General features: G+C 44.6%; 1 protein-coding gene across 4 annotated transcripts in view; it reads left to right on the forward strand.

Moving 5' to 3' along the window:
• Positions 1-17,179, forward strand: part of KAZN (kazrin, periplakin interacting protein) — a 319,101-nt gene that overhangs the window by 223,793 nt on the left and 78,129 nt on the right. For all 4 annotated transcript variants that reach the window (XM_077457908.1, XM_077457910.1, XM_077457909.1 and 1 more), the window contains one exon: positions 7,655-7,791. In XM_077457908.1, the coding sequence (XP_077314034.1) occupies positions 7,655-7,791 (137 nt within the window). The remainder of the gene's footprint in view (positions 1-7,654; positions 7,792-17,179) is intronic.

Consider the following 17,179-nt stretch of genomic DNA (forward strand, 5'->3'; position numbering starts at 1 on the left):
GTCTCCCAACAACTCTGTAGGAAAGATAAGGGTTTTTTTTTTTTTTGCCCTAACTTATGGAAGAGATCCTATATGAAGCTGAATTGCACACAGCGAAATGCATAGTTGTAATACATATATGTGCTCTTTTCAAAAAAAGATCCTGGAGCTTTCTGCAGACTGCAAGCAGAAAAATCATTGCTACTACCCATACAACATATTGACGACAGAGCTCCTGGGTGCTCGATCCACAGTCGTTGACCAAGTAGAATAATGTAGGAAAGATAATCCACACACCGTTTGTTGCTCTTAACAAATCTTCATTTTATTGGAAAGCCACAATATACAAACGCAGATAAAATCAGTAGACGCGCTTCAGCCTATAAGGCCTTAGTCATAACCACATTACATCTGCAGACTATTCTGGACCTACACAATACAGCCTGGTACAGGAACCACCCAAAACTTTGACTGGAAAATAAAAGTGCCAAACACATTGATGAGCTCATCATTGGGCCCTACAGTAAATCTGCTCCAGTAAGGCCGTAGAGCCCCAACTGGCTCAGCTCATAGTGTCCCGTTCTTCTTCAGTGTCAGTGCTGCCTTGTAGAATTACAAGAGATTTCAATATTTGGATACACATGTAGACCGACGCAGTCAACTTTCTCCACTGCAGGTGGCGTTCTCCCAGAGCAGCCCTGCAGTTGGAGAGGAAGTCAAGAGGGGACAGGTGCCAAGCTTTACCCCCAAGGCAGGTGGTCAGACATTATAACTGGCTTCTGTGTTCTTCATCTATAGCAGCCCCCTTTCCCATAAGGCAAGCAGGCCTACCGGTACTCAGTTGCCCCCAGGACTTATTCACAATGCTATCGTGCTTAGCCACCACACTAGGGCAGGCGCGAACTGAGCAAAGCAAACTGGTACTTGCAGTTGGCATACAGGCAGAGTGGTTCAATTACAGTCTGGGTACAAGGCAGGCAGAGTTCAGAGAATAGTCAATATTGTGTCCAAGGTCCTCAACAAAGAAATACAAACAGCAGAGCCGGACAGACAAACAGGCAGCTTGAACATGTGCAACAAACGCAATATCCCAAGCATGACACTGCAGGTTTGGCTGGCTTAAATCCGGTTTGGTCTTCAACCAGAGACTGGCTGCATTAATCACCCTGCAGTTGTACAGCCAAAATCAGGATGCTGGAATGAGGAGCAGGAGCGCTAGATGCTTCTGACTACAGGGTTCTTCTATGGTTTCCTGGGCCAATGGGGAAGCTATCCCATGGGCTGCTGCCACCCCATGTGACTCTGGTGGCCACCTTGGTTAAGGCAGAGCCTTTTTAAGGCCCTAGCTCCCAGTTTGGAAAGCATTTGCGAGTTGGTGGCGTAGGGACAGGTACCTGAAGAGGAAAGAAAGCTTAGGGCTTGTAACTTCTCTGGGCGACTGCCTATTTGGGCACGAGAGGGCCAAGCCGCATTATTCCCCTGACTGTCAGTTTGGCTGCATTCAGCTCTCTACACGCTGTTGGAGCTGTGAGTTCCCAGTTTTGTTTCCTTCCCTCCGGGTTATTTGTGAACTGTCTCTGTATTATTTCAGTACAAGTTCTTTCATTGCGCTGGGAATGAGTGTTATTCCCACCATACCGTGCTGCACCCCTCCTACATGTAAGCCAGGTGTAGTCAAAAATGCATTCATGTTTTTTATTTTATTTAATGCACATATAATTAGATTAAACAACATATAACATAGCTCCCAACTGTCCCCTGATTTGGAACAAAGTCCCTCTTTCCTCCTCATTTGTCCCTCATTTTTGGTCTGATCTATATATTTGTATATCAAATGCACGTTTTATCTTTCCAAAAGTGTTTTCCAGTGCTAAAGATTTCATTCATTTTCAAAATTTCTGCATTTTGTAAATTTCCAGTGCATTTGTAAAAAGCCGGAATAAATGAATATAATAGTAATAAAAGAAAAATGTGTGGGTTTAACTAATTTTTTTTTTTTTTTTTTTATGCCTACATACTTTTGGTAATAGGTGTCCCTTATTCCCATTTTAAAAAGTTGGGATGTATACATATAATCAGGAATTGGGTTTTCTCTGCATCTTGATAGGCAGGCACCTGATCTTTCATGGTAATTGCTAGTTTTAGGTCTGCGATCTTTCAGACCTTTCAATTAAAAGGCTGGTTGAGTGAGACAGAAATGATAATCACCTATGGAAATAATTTATCAGTCCTTGGTGTGTAATAGATCTTGTGTCTCGTTATAGCGCATACATTACAAAACGCTAGTTTCAGCGTTCCTGCATCGTTCGCCTTCATCTTGGTCTAGACTGAAATGAGCAGAACGTGTATAAACCCATAGGAGCTTGCCAGTAATATGAAATGTCTATAGTTCTAGCCACACAAAGCTGCAAAAGATGAGGGTTTGGGCAAAGCAGCTTCTTTGACCTATCTCTACTGATGCTGAATTTAAAACATCAGAGGAATACCCCGTCATGCATTGCTCTGTTCCCCCGGCTTTTACCTAAGCCATGTCCACAGCAGGGTGAGGGACAGATTGGCTGTACAATATCTGCAGCATATCCATTATTGATTTTAGAGCCCATTCATGTAAGAATGGATTACAAGCTAAAGAACAGAAAGAAAGCTTGACTGAACTTCAGTGAAAATATCAGCTGCCAGTAATGTGCTGTTATATTCAGAAGCAATTTATTTTTTCTTCTTCTTCTTTTTTTTTTTTTTTTTCTTTCTATTTAAACTGTGATTGTAGAAAGTTGTGTGCTGAAAGCTGGCAATCAATTCCTTGCTGCTGTGCAGATTTTCTGTGTGGATGGAAGTATTTTAAATACGATGGCTAGCTTTTTTTTTTTATCCTCCGCTCACAGCCGCAGACCCTTTGTAGGCAACACTGCGGCAGTATGATGTTTTACAAACACCCTTTTCCATAGCTCCCCACTGTCCCGGGTTTTGAGGGACTGTCCCGGGTTTTGAGGGACTGTCCCGGGTTTTGAGGGACTGTCCCATGTTTTTTCACCTCCCCGATGACTCGGCCGCTAAGGCAGTAGATGGAGATTTCGAAGATTTGAAATCGTTTTGTGAAAACTTTCTGAGCACCCCCATTTAAATGGCTTGGATGAAAGAACCTCCCCTGCTGACACTTGTGGCTGTCAGAATACCCAAACGGGGACTGAATCTGATTGGTTGCAGTCACTGTTCAGCTGTTTTCCATCTGGCTTCTTCAGTTTATAGAATGACGTTGGTGGAGCCAGGTGGTACAGACAGAGCTGACCGTTGCTTGCATAAACAAAATGAATGAGCTGAAAAATTTAAAGGATACAATGATGGTCAGTAAAAAATGCCCAAAATCCACTCTACAATGTCTTTTTTTTTTTTTTTCTTGTTCCCCCAAAAACTGTATACAAGAATAGGATCCACAACCTTACAGCTTTCCCTGGAGAGGAGAATCCTTGATAAGCATGAAAAAGTAAAAGGACCTGTGGGTAAGTACAGCGTGATTGGGTGGGCACAAAGCACACAAAGTCTAGTGCGGTGACAGTTCAGCAATACACAACAGGCTCAGTGGGGAGGCAAACTTACAAGGTGCAATGGTGATGGGACAGTAGACTGGTGACCCAAAGATTCCAACAGTGTCTACTATAAGCGGAATGTAGCCTGGCCAGTCCATACCCAAAGGGGGGGGAGGCTTTTCAGAGGATTGGCGTGGTCCCTGCGCTTTCCCTACTCCTCCAGACTCTTGCCCTGGCTCTAAGTACTGTCCCTGTCAGACGGGTGATCTATCCCTTCACTAGCCACTAAGGATGAGCTCAGGCGTGTTCGCATACGCCACATGCAGAGCCCGCCAGAAAGTCGACGCAGCGCTGCACTAATCATAGGCAGTGAGACATTGCCCTGATGTGTGGCTGCAGAGATCCAAAATCACATGGGGTGCCAGCATCCAATCGGATACCTGCCTCCCTGTGACAGAGGAAGCAATAGAGGAACTATATTCCTATCGACTTCCTCCCCTTCTGCATTGCCACTGTGGACAAGTGCCACCTGCAGTGGAGAAAATAGCCAGCACCTGCCTACAGACCACACACCGGCATAGTGTAAGATCCTCATTTTATATCAAGACCTCTTGTGACACTCTTGTGAGTGTTTTGCTTTAATACGTAAAACACGTGACCGATTATGCATAAAATCCAAACAAACTGGTATAGCTGTCTGTTGCATGTGGGAGCCGCCGGTCACGGCACGCACTTCTGAAGAAACGGCATGGGAGGCCATTCCTTCAGAGCGCATGTGCCGTTGCCATCATCGGCACAGTATACAGTAAATATCTCCTAAACGTCGCACGTTTAGGAGATATGTACAGTACCTATAGGTAAGCCTTATTCTAGGCTTACCTATAGGTACAAATACAGTAAGGTTTACAACCTCTTTAATTGCTGTTGCTGCCAGTGACGTGTCCTGACCTACACGTTTCGAGGGCGCACCCTCTTCATCAGTGCCATCTAGTACTTGCATATTAAACCTCTTTATTTTTTCATTATTACCCATCGGGGGCTGAAGTTTCATAGTTGGTAAGGTTGAATAAATTAGATAAAAGGAGGAGCTCTGGCTATAACCATGAAGTCAAAATCGCATTGTTGAACAATTCGTCTTCAATATACGGGGTACCTCCACAATTGAAAAGATCAAAGTGTAAAGGCAAAACAAAGAGTAGTATATGAAGAATCAACTCTGGTATATCTTGTGATAAAAGGCTTTATTGAAGAAAATGTACAAAATGTTAGTATAAAGGCAAATTTGCCCACCCTACCAGACACCAGTAAAAAATGGTTAAATTGACAATTGTCCTACAAATGGGCACAGCAAAATTCCAAATACTTCTGCAAAGTAAATATATGAATTTGCACACTTCCTTGTGTTTTTACGCCCAGGAGGTCTCAATAAGGGTACTTGGTTGCTAAAGCACTACGTGTCCCTAATAGGGCTAATTGCAACACTGATACCTCCTAACCTTTCAATGAGACCATGTGCCACGGCTCCTGGTAACTCCTAAATTGGAAGAAAGTGCAATGTAAACCACACCATCAGCTGCAGTCAGACACAAAGCTAATACATTGTGTACATTGTGTGGAGGGTGATGATAAATTTTAAGCAGGCAGAGTGATATTTTCTGCTCACTGCAAAGTGCATCCAAAGATCCAGGTGGGATTGGAACACAAATTGTGGCGCATTCTGTTTCAGAGCTTACATAGAAGATCATCAAACACATATACAGGATAAACGGATTGTGGAGTAATTACTCAGCTGCAATCATCGCTGTCCTTAAAGAGGAAGTAAACCCTCTTTTTTTCCCCTGCAAAGTAAAAACATAATGGGCTAGTATGCATCCCATACCAGTGTGATAATAAATCCCTAGGAAAATCTTGCATCCACCAAAGCATAGGACAGGTTACACACTTCTGTGGAAATCGATAGAGAAGCTCAGTATGTGCAGTTCATTCTCCCATTCCATGGACCCATGCAAAAATACATTAACTGTCCACGCATAGCATAAATTCATGACATAGAATTTCTTAAAGGTTAAAAATGCTTACACAAATGTAGAACAGTGCTGTAAATGGGAATGAACTCACATAAGATGAACAAACACAATGATCTGGATAGGGGCTCCTCCCAACACGTTTTGTCAGAATTGACATCTGCGGTGAGAGACCCTTCTGGGCATTGCGTTTTTATAGATAAAAGAATCAATGGAAATTGATTACATAAACAATAAGCACCTGAATCGCTGAGTGTGCGTTCCAGGCCTCGTTTTTGGAGGTCTATATGCGTAGATTTGGATGCCGTCAAGGTGCGCTCCAGGCCTTGTTCCCACCGTGACTAGAAAGTAGCACATGCACGGTAAACTGACTAAGATCTGTACTACACCAGATAGACATGGATGGCATTCTGGAGTAATACAGACATCAGTCTGTTTAGTGCGCATAAGCTACTTCCCGGTCACTGTGGGAACAAGTCCTGGAGCGCACCTTGATGGCATCCAAATCTACGTATATAGACCTCCAAAATGAGGCTTGGAATGCACGCCCAGTGCCATTTTCTCCTCATGTACTGAGTGTTGCAGCGATTCAGGTGCTTATTACTTATGTAATCACTTTATCAATTTACATTGGTTCTTGTAGCTATAAAAACGCTATGCCCAGAAGGGTCTCTTACCCCAGATGATATCAATTCTGACAAAACGTGTCGGGTGGAGCCCCTATCCAAATCATTGTGTTTGGTGCTCATCTTCTATGAGCTCATTCCTATTTACAGCACTGTTCTATAATTGTGTAAGCGTTTTTGACCTTTTTTTAAAGAAATTATATGTCATGAATTTATGCTGTTTGTGGACAGTCAATGTATTTTTGCATGAATCCATGGGAGAATGAACTGCACATATTGAGCTTCTCTTTATCGATTTCCATAGAAGTGTGTAACCTGTCCTTTGCCTTGGTGGAAGATTTTCCTAGGGATTTATTATCACACTGGCTTGTTTGTGGACTCAATGGCCTATTAGGCAGAGATTCAGTCTCCAATAGGCGCATTTACTCCTCTTGGTGGTGCATCTCTAGACCTATATGACACAAGAAGAGTGAAATGCATGAACGTTTACTGGGACCACTATTTTTGGAGTCACATATGTGATAATGTGAAGTTTTATGGACGTTTTGGACACAGATTTTTAAGATGCATTTTGGGTTGCACTTTATATTTGTCACTAATTTATATTATTGGTCTTCTTACTGCATGATTCAGATGATAGCAGATGTTAGATTATTGATTTCCCTGACTCACCAGCAGAACCAGTAGATAATATTTTTTTTATAATTTGCATGGTTTGATATAGATATATATATATATATATATATATATATATATATATATATATATATATATATATATATATATATACACACACACACACGTTTAAGATTTTTTCCTATGGTAGCATCACCTTAAGGTATTTGTGATGCTAGTCTCAAGAGAAGACACGGGGCCATTCAATGAAGGAGTTTTTTTGGGGTTTTTTTTTTAACGCTGGATAGTATGTGAAGGGTGAATTTTCCATAGAAGAACATATGGAGAAAAGGAGAATAAAAGTTTTCTGTGATGGTTGTAGTCATTCTATGCTGGTTGTAATGGTCATCATTCTGTGCCGGCTGTAGTCATTCTGTGCCGGCTGTAGTCATTCTGTGCCGGCTGTAGTCATTCTGTGCCCTCACACATTCAAATTACAATTTGTCACAGTCATTCTGATTGTATGATACATTTATGGTTCTCTTACCTTTCTCTTCCCAACAGTGCATCTTAAACTAATAATTAGAATTAGACTGGGGTATTGGATAATTCCTTTAAATATATGGCTAAAGTTTGTTCTTTTCGTAGGGTGAAAAAAGTGTATATAAAAAGGGGAAAAACCCATTGGCGCTCATTGCAATTCAGTTCCATTTTGAATGTTCTAAAAATAAGAGCTGATGTCAGATGGTCACAGCATTCTTTTTTTTCACATTATAATACCGGAGGCCTGTGAAACCTTCTCAACAGGTTTTTGCAGTTGCGGCATGACTGTGTTTTTGCATCGTGTATTAAATATTTATAGCCATTTCTCCGTCCTGTTTTCCAGCCATGAAGGCAGATCGCAGGAGATTAAAGTCGGAAAAGGCCGACCTGGTGAGCCAAATGGAGCAGCTGTATTCTACCCTAGAAAGCCGGGAGGAGCAACTACGTGACTTTATTCGAAATTATGAGCAGCATAGAAAGGTGAGAATGTAAAACGTTTAACTATGGGGATTTTATTTATTTAATTTTTTTAATGGGGTCATCTGACACCATCAGGATTATGATGATAAAGTGAACTTTGCAGGGCAACAGAACAGAGTAGAGAATGCAGAGCGCACTGGCATAGTGTAGAATGTGTAATGAATCAATAAATCCCAGTTCACACCGAACGTGGCATTGAAATCCTGCTACTTCTGCACGATTTTGCAGCTGTCAGTCAGTGCGATTTCCTGCACAGATGTCCATGCAAGTCGCAGATTAAATCGCCAAAAATAGCACAGGAAACATTTCAAAGTCGGCGCCGCACCGATTTGAACAGTTCCATAGCCAGAAATAAGGTGCAGCTTGTCATTTGACTTTGAGCTGTCAAATTGCATGATAAGTCGCACCGGTGTGAACAGGGGCTAAAAGATAAGTAGTAACGCACTCATATAAAATGCATGAAGAGCTGGTAGTTTCCTCTTGCTGCTTGTGACCATCCACAAACAAGTAATAATGCCCAGGACCATGTAGTTACAGCTTCAATGCCCACCAAAACATTGGCTGCCTTTTCACATCCTCGGCCTCAGCAAGTTCCTTCCCCTGCTCTCCTTCATACACCTCTGTGCTAGGAACGCATTTCAGGGCCTTGTCCCTTCGTTTGCTATGCAGGGTAAAGAAACTGGTTTACTAAATCGGCACCTTCACTGGTGTTGCATACTCAGGTTTTCTTCTCACCATATTTGTATAAAGTTGACGCGATGTGATTTCTGCCCAGTGCTCTGAATGTCAAAGGAAAGAAATTCAATGAAGCGCGGGTAAACGGCAGGAGTAACTATGACTCTCTTAAGGTAGCCAAATGCCTCGTCATCTAATTAGTGACGCGCATGAATGGATGAACGAGATTCCCACTGTCCCTACCTACTATCTAGCGAAACCACAGCTTTGTATAAAGTTGGCCATACACTTCTAGACTTCTTATGTATGTTCTAACAGATTCCTCCATCATGCTAAACAACATGGATGGACAAATCCCCCTGCTGGGCCATTGCATTCTGACAGCTCCTGCCAGCCATAGATGATTGCTTGATTCCGCCATCAACACAGTCAGTGTTGATGGGGAAATGCCTCCCGCTGAGCTATTGTATTCTCCTGCCGGGGAGGTGCTGTTAATAATCGCATGCAAAAATTTGACATGCTGATGGATCAGTGGATTGACTTGGGTAAAATGAGCCTACCCATACATGGTTAGAATCTCGGCTGGTCCCTGCTGTCATCGAAAACGTAAGGCCAACGTATCGCCGCCTTCCCAGCCAACCCAGCAGACTTCTTTGACAAAAGAGCGTGGCCAGGAGCTAGCCTTCGAGAGAATTTAAGTTGGTTCAACAGGGACCTGCCAAAATTCACTCAATGTATGGCCAGCTTAAAACAGAACTTGCCTTCATTTCAGTGATGCGGGGTCCTGGAGCTCCCTTGCTGTCTGCTGACCTCTTCCGCCACTCTTATTCCTGATTCCTGATCTATCTATTTCAGGTACTTGTATAGCGTAGTCAATTTATGCATTCACATTAGTCCTTGCCCTTAAGGAGCTTACAATCCAAGGTCCCCAACTCACATTCATACATACACATAGTAGGGCCAGTTTATACAGGAGCCAAATAACCTACCAGCATGTATTTGGAGTGTGGGAGGAAACTCCCACACAGGAACAGGGTGTGGGTTTCCAACCAACAACCCTAGAGCTGCCAGCCAGAAGTCCTAACCACTTAGCAACCTAGCTGCTCCCACTTCAGATGTTTTGATTGGCTGGCCCAAGATTACATCACTTGTGTGCAAGCAGATGCTGAAATTGCACATTAAGCTGTGTCTTCCTCTGCAATAAAAATCCTACTGGCTTGCCTTTTTTTTTTTTTTAAAGCAAACGTTCCCCTTTAAGCTCTACATTGGGGCTTAGGACTCACCTTGCGCCCATGTGACAGCAGTAGGGGTGCAACGGATCAAAAAACTCACGGATCGGACCGTTCCTTGGATCAGAGTCATGGATCGGATCATTTTTCGGATCAGCAAATAATAATTGAATTTGCAAAAACCTGTGAAAATTCCACCACCATATAGTCCCCACTGTAATATCCACAATCTCCCCCACTGTAATATTGGCTGAGCATGGCTGGGTATCGCTGGGTATTGTGGGGCTTGGCAGGGCATGACTGAGCAGTGGCTGCCTGTGTGGCCAATCACCAAGCACTATTGATATCATGTGGGATGAAAGGGATGCTCCCCATACACAAGTGCTGGATACACCTTTCGCTGTTGGCATAAAGAGAATGGCTTGCTTGGGCTGCTGGGACGGGCAGCAAATCAGTGCACCTATTACTTCCCCCTGCAAAAAATTCATAACTGAATGGCATATTCAGAAATTCATGAACCTCAGTTTTTAAGCTAAACATCTTTATTGACTTTCTGGGATAGACAACGAGATATTTGAACCACACCCACATATTTTTCTGCCTCCACTCATAGAACAATGAGACCAAAGCGAAACGCACCTGACATGTCTCCGTTTTCGAATGGTGTGGATTGTCCATTATATCTCAGATGAAAACATCTGCACCAATAATGCATTATATAGAACTGCTATTATGGGGCCCAGTGTGCTTTCGGCTTAGCACCTGAATGATATTCCAACCCCTGCAATGTGCCCTGAATTCAAGCTAATCTTTTCATGCTGCCTACTCATCGGAAGCCCGGGTTCACTTTAGTGTTTACATAAAGGTAGCATTGTTCCAGATTCCTTCACTCCGATTTCCACATTAGCCCTCTCTATTCAGATCTAATCAAAGAGGCGTACAGAGAGCAGCGGATGCATTGTTCAGTGTATTCCTGTACAAGATGTGCGCAGACTGCATTCACACCAAGAGGTTCGTGCACATTCCTCCAATTCTTCTTATCTTAGCAGTGTTTTCGCTCATTTATCAAAAGTGCCCAAGGCAAGAAAGATCTCAGGTTCTATTACCCCACAGCAACCAGCCAGGTCCCTCCTTTACTGCAAAGGTATCATCTGATTGGTTGCAACATGGACTGATACCTGAATGTAATATAAAAAGTACCCACTGGAGAATGGAAGAAAGAATCGGAGTTGGTGCAATGGGTAGAAAATGCCATTTCTTATATTATGCAAAATCCATTGGTTATTTGTAGAGCAGGCCTGTCTCGCTCACAGTGCTCTTGTCTTTGGGATCTACACACCCCATCTTGCCTATATCATGTTTGTTAATACAACAGTCATTAAAGTGTTTGTAAACCCAATTACTAATCTTATAAGCTTTAACATGTTCATGTCATTTCAAAAATAATTTTCAGTATTTTACTGTAGCTTTCGATATATAATAAAGCCTGGTGATCCTGCCAGCTCCTTGTTCAGGCTATTAGGGTGGTCCCTGTATGTTTAAAGCTGGCTTTACGAGGTGGTATCAAAACGTTACAAGACTAGCTTTGGTTTCAAGAAAGTACTTTAAGAGGAAGTAAAATCTCATGCATAGTTTGTACCTATAGGTGGCAGTGACGGCCCATCCAATTAGGGTGCGCGGGCGCCGCCAATTTTCTCCAGCATGAATCTATCCATAGCCACCGCTGCCACCCCCTATTCAGGCATCCGACCCCTTTTCGGATGCCAGGCGCCTGAATTTTTAAGCACCTGATTAGAACCATGGGCTCTAATAGGTTTCAATATAGGTTGGACTCGTGGCGCTGAGCATTGCACTTGCAGTCCACCCAGATGTGATTGCAAAGAAGATTAATATTTGCTATTCTAACACTGAACCGCCTCTCCGTCAATCAGGTAGCACCGGTCTAATACCCGTCACCTGATTGGCTGAAGGCACAGATTGGATGCCTAGCAGATTGAAGAAGAGGTGAGGGGGAAGCATGGAGGACATTTTCAGTTTGTTTGCGCCCCCCCAAAATATTTGAGCACCAGCTGCCACTGCTGTACCGTATGACACACCAACAATGGCAGCAATGTTGTGGATTGTTCTCCGATGATCATCATGCACAAGTTGCCGAATGGTTTTGGCATTTTCAGGGGTTAAAGCGGAGGTCCACCCTAAAGTGGAGCTTCCACTCATTGGAACCCTCCCCCCCTCCGGCGCCACAATTGGCACCTTTCAGGGGGGAGGGGGGTGCAGGTACCTGTAAAGTACAGGTATCTGCACCCACTTCCGGCATAGATATCTGCAGAAGGTACGCCCCTTTCCGCAGAATCTACGCCCCTTTCCGAAGGTCCCCCTGTGTCTGCTGGGAAACGCACGGATCCCAGAGACAGCGGGGGCCATCCTTATTGCGCAGCGCGACTCGCGCATACGCAGTAGGGAACCGGGAAATGAAGCCGCATGCTCCACTTCCTGATTCCCATACCCAAGATGGCGGCGGCAGCACCCGAGAGCCGATCGAGAGATCGGCTTCGGGTGCCAACATCGCGGGCGCGCTGGGCGGGTAAGTGTCACTATTTTAAAAGTCAGCAGCTGCAGTATTTGTAGCTGCTGGCTTTTAAAAAAAATAAAACGACGGACTCCTGCTTTAAGCTTGTTTGAAGGTCTTTCTGATCTCTCCTCGTTTTCCAGGGATGTTCTTCCGCTCTTGAAGCACACGTTCCACTCAAAACACCTCAAACGACTCATTGCAGCTTCGCCTTAAACTTGCCAAATCATGTCAAACATCTCTGTGGCAGGTTTTCCCAGTTTCACGCAGAATTTCACATTTGTTCTAACTTGCTGTTCATGATAAAATCGCAGACGTGGTAACACATGTGGTCAGAATAGCACCAGTTGCACAGCTCCCGATGTACACAGAATGTCTTTTGGCACTGTGGGTGGGGAAAAATGCGGTATCTCAGAGGCACACTTTGCATAGTAAGCTAGGATGGGTACTTCAGACGCTGGTACCTGAGACTAATGGAAAACTAGAGCAGGTTGGATGGACGCTTGGAGCTCCTCTCTAACAAACTAAATGGGTCACACTGACACTAGATGGCTTGAAATTCTGCCAGTTTAGTGGGATCTGGCCAAATTTCACTCCATGTGTGGCTATGCCTGTTCCCCAGACATTAACTGGACTTGTAAAATTGTTCTCAGTTGATTGCAGCTGCTGATCAGTGTATTCTGAAAGTGGGGAGTCCCTGCTGTCACAATATAGTGTGTCAGTGGCCTCCATCCACACCTCGCTTGTGTGGATGGAGGAATCTTTTGGCCAGTTTAATTGTTCTCCTGCATTTTTACCCTGTCACAAATGCTTCTTATGGAGACTGATCTGCGGCTTCAGTTTTCCAACATTCCCATTCCACTTCCACTTCTGTTGAATGGAGATGGCCACACATGGGGTTGAAATTTGAACGGTCCCTGCTGAACCACCCAAATTTTGACCCACCTATGGCCAGCTTTATTGTCATTTATTTAGGGTTTACGTCTAGTATAATACAGGTGCTCTCCTATGCTATGTAGAATAAGGTTGACCAAGCCATTGTCCCCAGCCATTGAAGGACTACAGTCCCAGTTTTCCCTGGTAGCCATGCTTGTGGCTGTCTGGCCTGCTTTGCTGGGACTTGCAGTTCTATAACTCTTGGGTCTCTTGACGTTGCTTACCTCCAGCTTAGAACTCATTGTTCCTAGTCTGTTTTTCTTTTTTCCTGCCAGAATCCCTGTAAGCTCCAGATGTTGGTCACTATGTGGAGATGATGACACTGTCATCCATGTTTTGGAAAGAGGAAGTACGTCAAGGGCGTAGGTGACAGAACAGTTGTGTATAGCTGTAGTTTAGGCTTCAAGGAAATGAAATGTACACAACCAAGACAGATATTACACCGCTCAAATATCACCGTACTGCAGTCTGCATGGAAACAGAATATACACAATGCGAAAACTCCTGCACTACTCCATATGGCATGTCCAATTCCTCTATTCTAGTGTGTACTCCTTCTGCAGCTACCACGCCACTCAGTTCTGCTAGCCGGAATAGGGGACCACATTAAATTCTATTTTCAGTGAAGTCAGCATTTACAAAGAGGTGCTGCCCTCGAAATATCTGAGTGATTGCTGTTTGCTCAGGTTCTATTACCCCACAGCAACCAGCCAGGTCCCTCCTTTACTGCAAAGGTATCATCTGATTGGTTGCAACATGGACTGATACCTGAATGTAATATAAAAAGTACCCACTGGAGAATGGAAGAAAGAATCGGAGTTGGTGCAATGGGTAGAAAATGCCATTTCTTATATTATGCAAAATCCATTGGTTATTTGTAGAGCAGGCCTGTCTCGCTCACAGTGCTCTTGTCTTTGGGATCTACACACCCCATCTTGCCTATATCATGTTTGTTAATACAACAGTCATTAAAGTGTTTGTAAACCCAATTACTAATCTTATAAGCTTTAACATGTTCATGTCATTTCAAAAATAATTTTCAGTATTTTACTGTAGCTTTTGATATATAATAAAGCCTGGTGATCCTGCCAGCTCCTTGTTCAGGCTATTAGGGTGGTCCCTGTATGTTTAAAGCTGGCTTTACGAGGTGGTATCAAAACGTTACAAGACTAGCTTTGGTTTCAAGAAAGTACTTTAAGAGGAAGTAAAATCTCATGCATAGTTTGTACCTATAGGTGGCAGTGACGGCCCATCCAATTAGGGTGCGCGGGCGCCGCCAATTTTCTCCAGCATGAATCTATCCATAGCCACCGCTGCCACCCCCTATTCAGGCATCCGACCCCTTTTCGGATGCCAGGCGCCTGAATTTTTAAGCACCTGATTAGAACCATGGGCTCTAATAGGTTTCAATATAGGTTGGACTCGTGGCGCTGAGCATTGCACTTGCAGTCCACCCAGATGTGATTGCAAAGAAGATTAATATTTGCTATTCTAACACTGAACCGCCTCTCCGTCAATCAGGTAGCACCGGTCTAATACCCGTCACCTGATTGGCTGAAGGCACAGATTGGATGCCTAGCAGATTGAAGAAGAGGTGAGGGGGAAGCATGGAGGACATTTTCAGTTTGTTTGCGCCCCCCCAAAATATTTGAGCACCAGCTGCCACTGCTGTACCGTATGACACACCAACAATGGCAGCAATGTTGTGGATTGTTCTCCGATGATCATCATGCACAAGTTGCCGAATGGTTTTGGCATTTTCAGGGGTTAAAGCGGAGGTCCACCCTAAAGTGGAGCTTCCACTCATTGGAACCCTCCCCCCCTCCGGCGCCACAATTGGCACCTTTCAGGGGGGAGGGGGGTGCAGGTACCTGTAAAGTACAGGTATCTGCACCCACTTCCGGCATAGATATCTGCAGAAGGTACGCCCCTTTCCGCAGAATCTACGCAGAATATAACTCTTGGGTCTCTTGACGTTGCTTACCTCCAGCTTAGAACTCATTGTTCCTAGTCTGTTTTTCTTTTTTCCTGCCAGAATCCCTGTAAGCTCCAGATGTTGGTCACTATGTGGAGATGATGACACTGTCATCCATGTTTTGGAAAGAGGAAGTACGTCAAGGGCGTAGGTGACAGAACAGTTGTGTATAGCTGTAGTTTAGGCTTCAAGGAAATGAAATGTACACAACCAAGACAGATATTACACCGCTCAAATATCACCGTACTGCAGTCTGCATGGAAACAGAATATACACAATGCGAAAACTCCTGCACTACTCCATATGGCATGTCCAATTCCTCTATTCTAGTGTGTACTCCTTCTGCAGCTACCACGGCACTCCGTTCTGCTAGCCGGAATAGGGGACCACATTAAATTGTATTTTCAGTGAAGTCAGCATTTACAAAGAGGTGCTGCCCTCGAAATATCTGAGTGATTGCTGTTTGCAGTGAAAGAGCTATATCTTACATGGAGGGAAGGCTGACCTGCCTGCTGAGTTTCTTTCAGCATCACAGCTGGCCTTGCACCCTGGAAGAATGGAGGCGAGAGGTTTGTGTGCGGGGTGGATACAGCTTTTATTTTTGGGATGATTCACAACTTCTACATCTGGGTCTTGAATAAAAATTCACTTGAGGTCCAGTCAGTAAAATTTTCCTCCAGCAGAGGTCCCAATCTCATGTTTGTGCTATAACACATCACAGTCCTCCCCGTTACGTGTCCTAAGGCCCCCCCCCTTTACATCAGTGTCCTAAGGCCCCCCTTTACATCAGTGTCCTAAGGCCCCCCCTTTACATCAGTGTCCTAAGGCCCCCCCTTTACATCAGTGTCCTAAGGCCCCCCCTTTACATCAGTGTCCTAAGGCCCCCCCTTTACATCAGTGTCCTAAGGCCCCCCCTTTACATCAGTGTCCTAAGGCCCCCCCTTTACATCAGTGTCCTAAGGCCCCCCCTTTACATCAGTGTCCTAAGGCCCCCCCTTTACATCAGTGTCCTAAGGCCCCCCCTTTACATCAGTGTCCTAAGGCCCCCCCTTTACATCAGTGTCCTAAGGCCCCCCCTTTACATCAGTGTCCTAAGGCCCCCCCTTTACATCAGTGTCCTAAGGCCCCCCCTTTACATCAGTGTCCTAAGGCCCCCCCTTTACATCAGTGTCCTAAGGCCCCCCCCTTTACATCAGTGTCCTAAGGCCCCCCCCTTTACATCAGTGTCCTAAGGCCCCCCCCTTTACATCAGTGTCCTAAGCCCCCCCCTTTACATCAGTGTCCTAAGGCCCCCCCTTTACATCAGTGTCCTAAGGCCCCCCCTTTACATCAGTGTCCTAAGGCCCCCCCCTTTTACATCAGTGTCCTAAGGCCCCCCCCTTTTAAATCAGTGTCCTAAGGCCCTCCCCCTTTTAAATCAGTGTCCTAAGGCCCTCCCCCTTTTACATCAGTGTCCTAAGGCCCCCCCCTTTTACATCAGTGTCCTAAGGCCCCCCCCTTACATCAGTGTCCTAAGGCCCCCCCTTTACATCAGTGTCCTAAGGCCCCCCCTTTACATCAGTGTCCTAAGGCCCCCCCCTTTACATCAGTGTCCTAAGGCCCCCCCCTTTACATCAGTGTCCTAAGGCCCCCCCTTTACATCAGTGTCCTAAGGCCCCCCCCTTTACATCAGTGTCCTAAGGCCCCCCCCTTTTACATCAGTGTCCTAAGGCCCCCCCCCCTTTTACATCAGTGTCCTAAGGCCCCCCCCCTTTTACATCAGTGTCCTAAGGGCCCCCCCCTTTTACATCAGTGTCCTAAGCCCCCCCCCTTTTACATCACAACCAGCACTTATTACTGTCCTTCTTTTACATAAGTGTCCACAGTCGTCCACCGTCTTGCCACTCTACCCTATAGATGTCTAAAATACAACTAAAATTAAAATGGCAGTTTAGTCAAAAGACTGCGACTAAAACTAAATAGACATTTTATGTCAAAATTAACACTGCTTTGCTGGGCTCATGG

Source organism: Lithobates pipiens, unplaced genomic scaffold (assembly GCF_037356315.1).
Source record: "Lithobates pipiens isolate NorthernLeopardFrog02 unplaced genomic scaffold, aLitPip1_a1.2 Scaffold_27, whole genome shotgun sequence".
NCBI classification, from domain to species: Eukaryota; Metazoa; Chordata; class Amphibia; order Anura; family Ranidae; genus Lithobates; species Lithobates pipiens.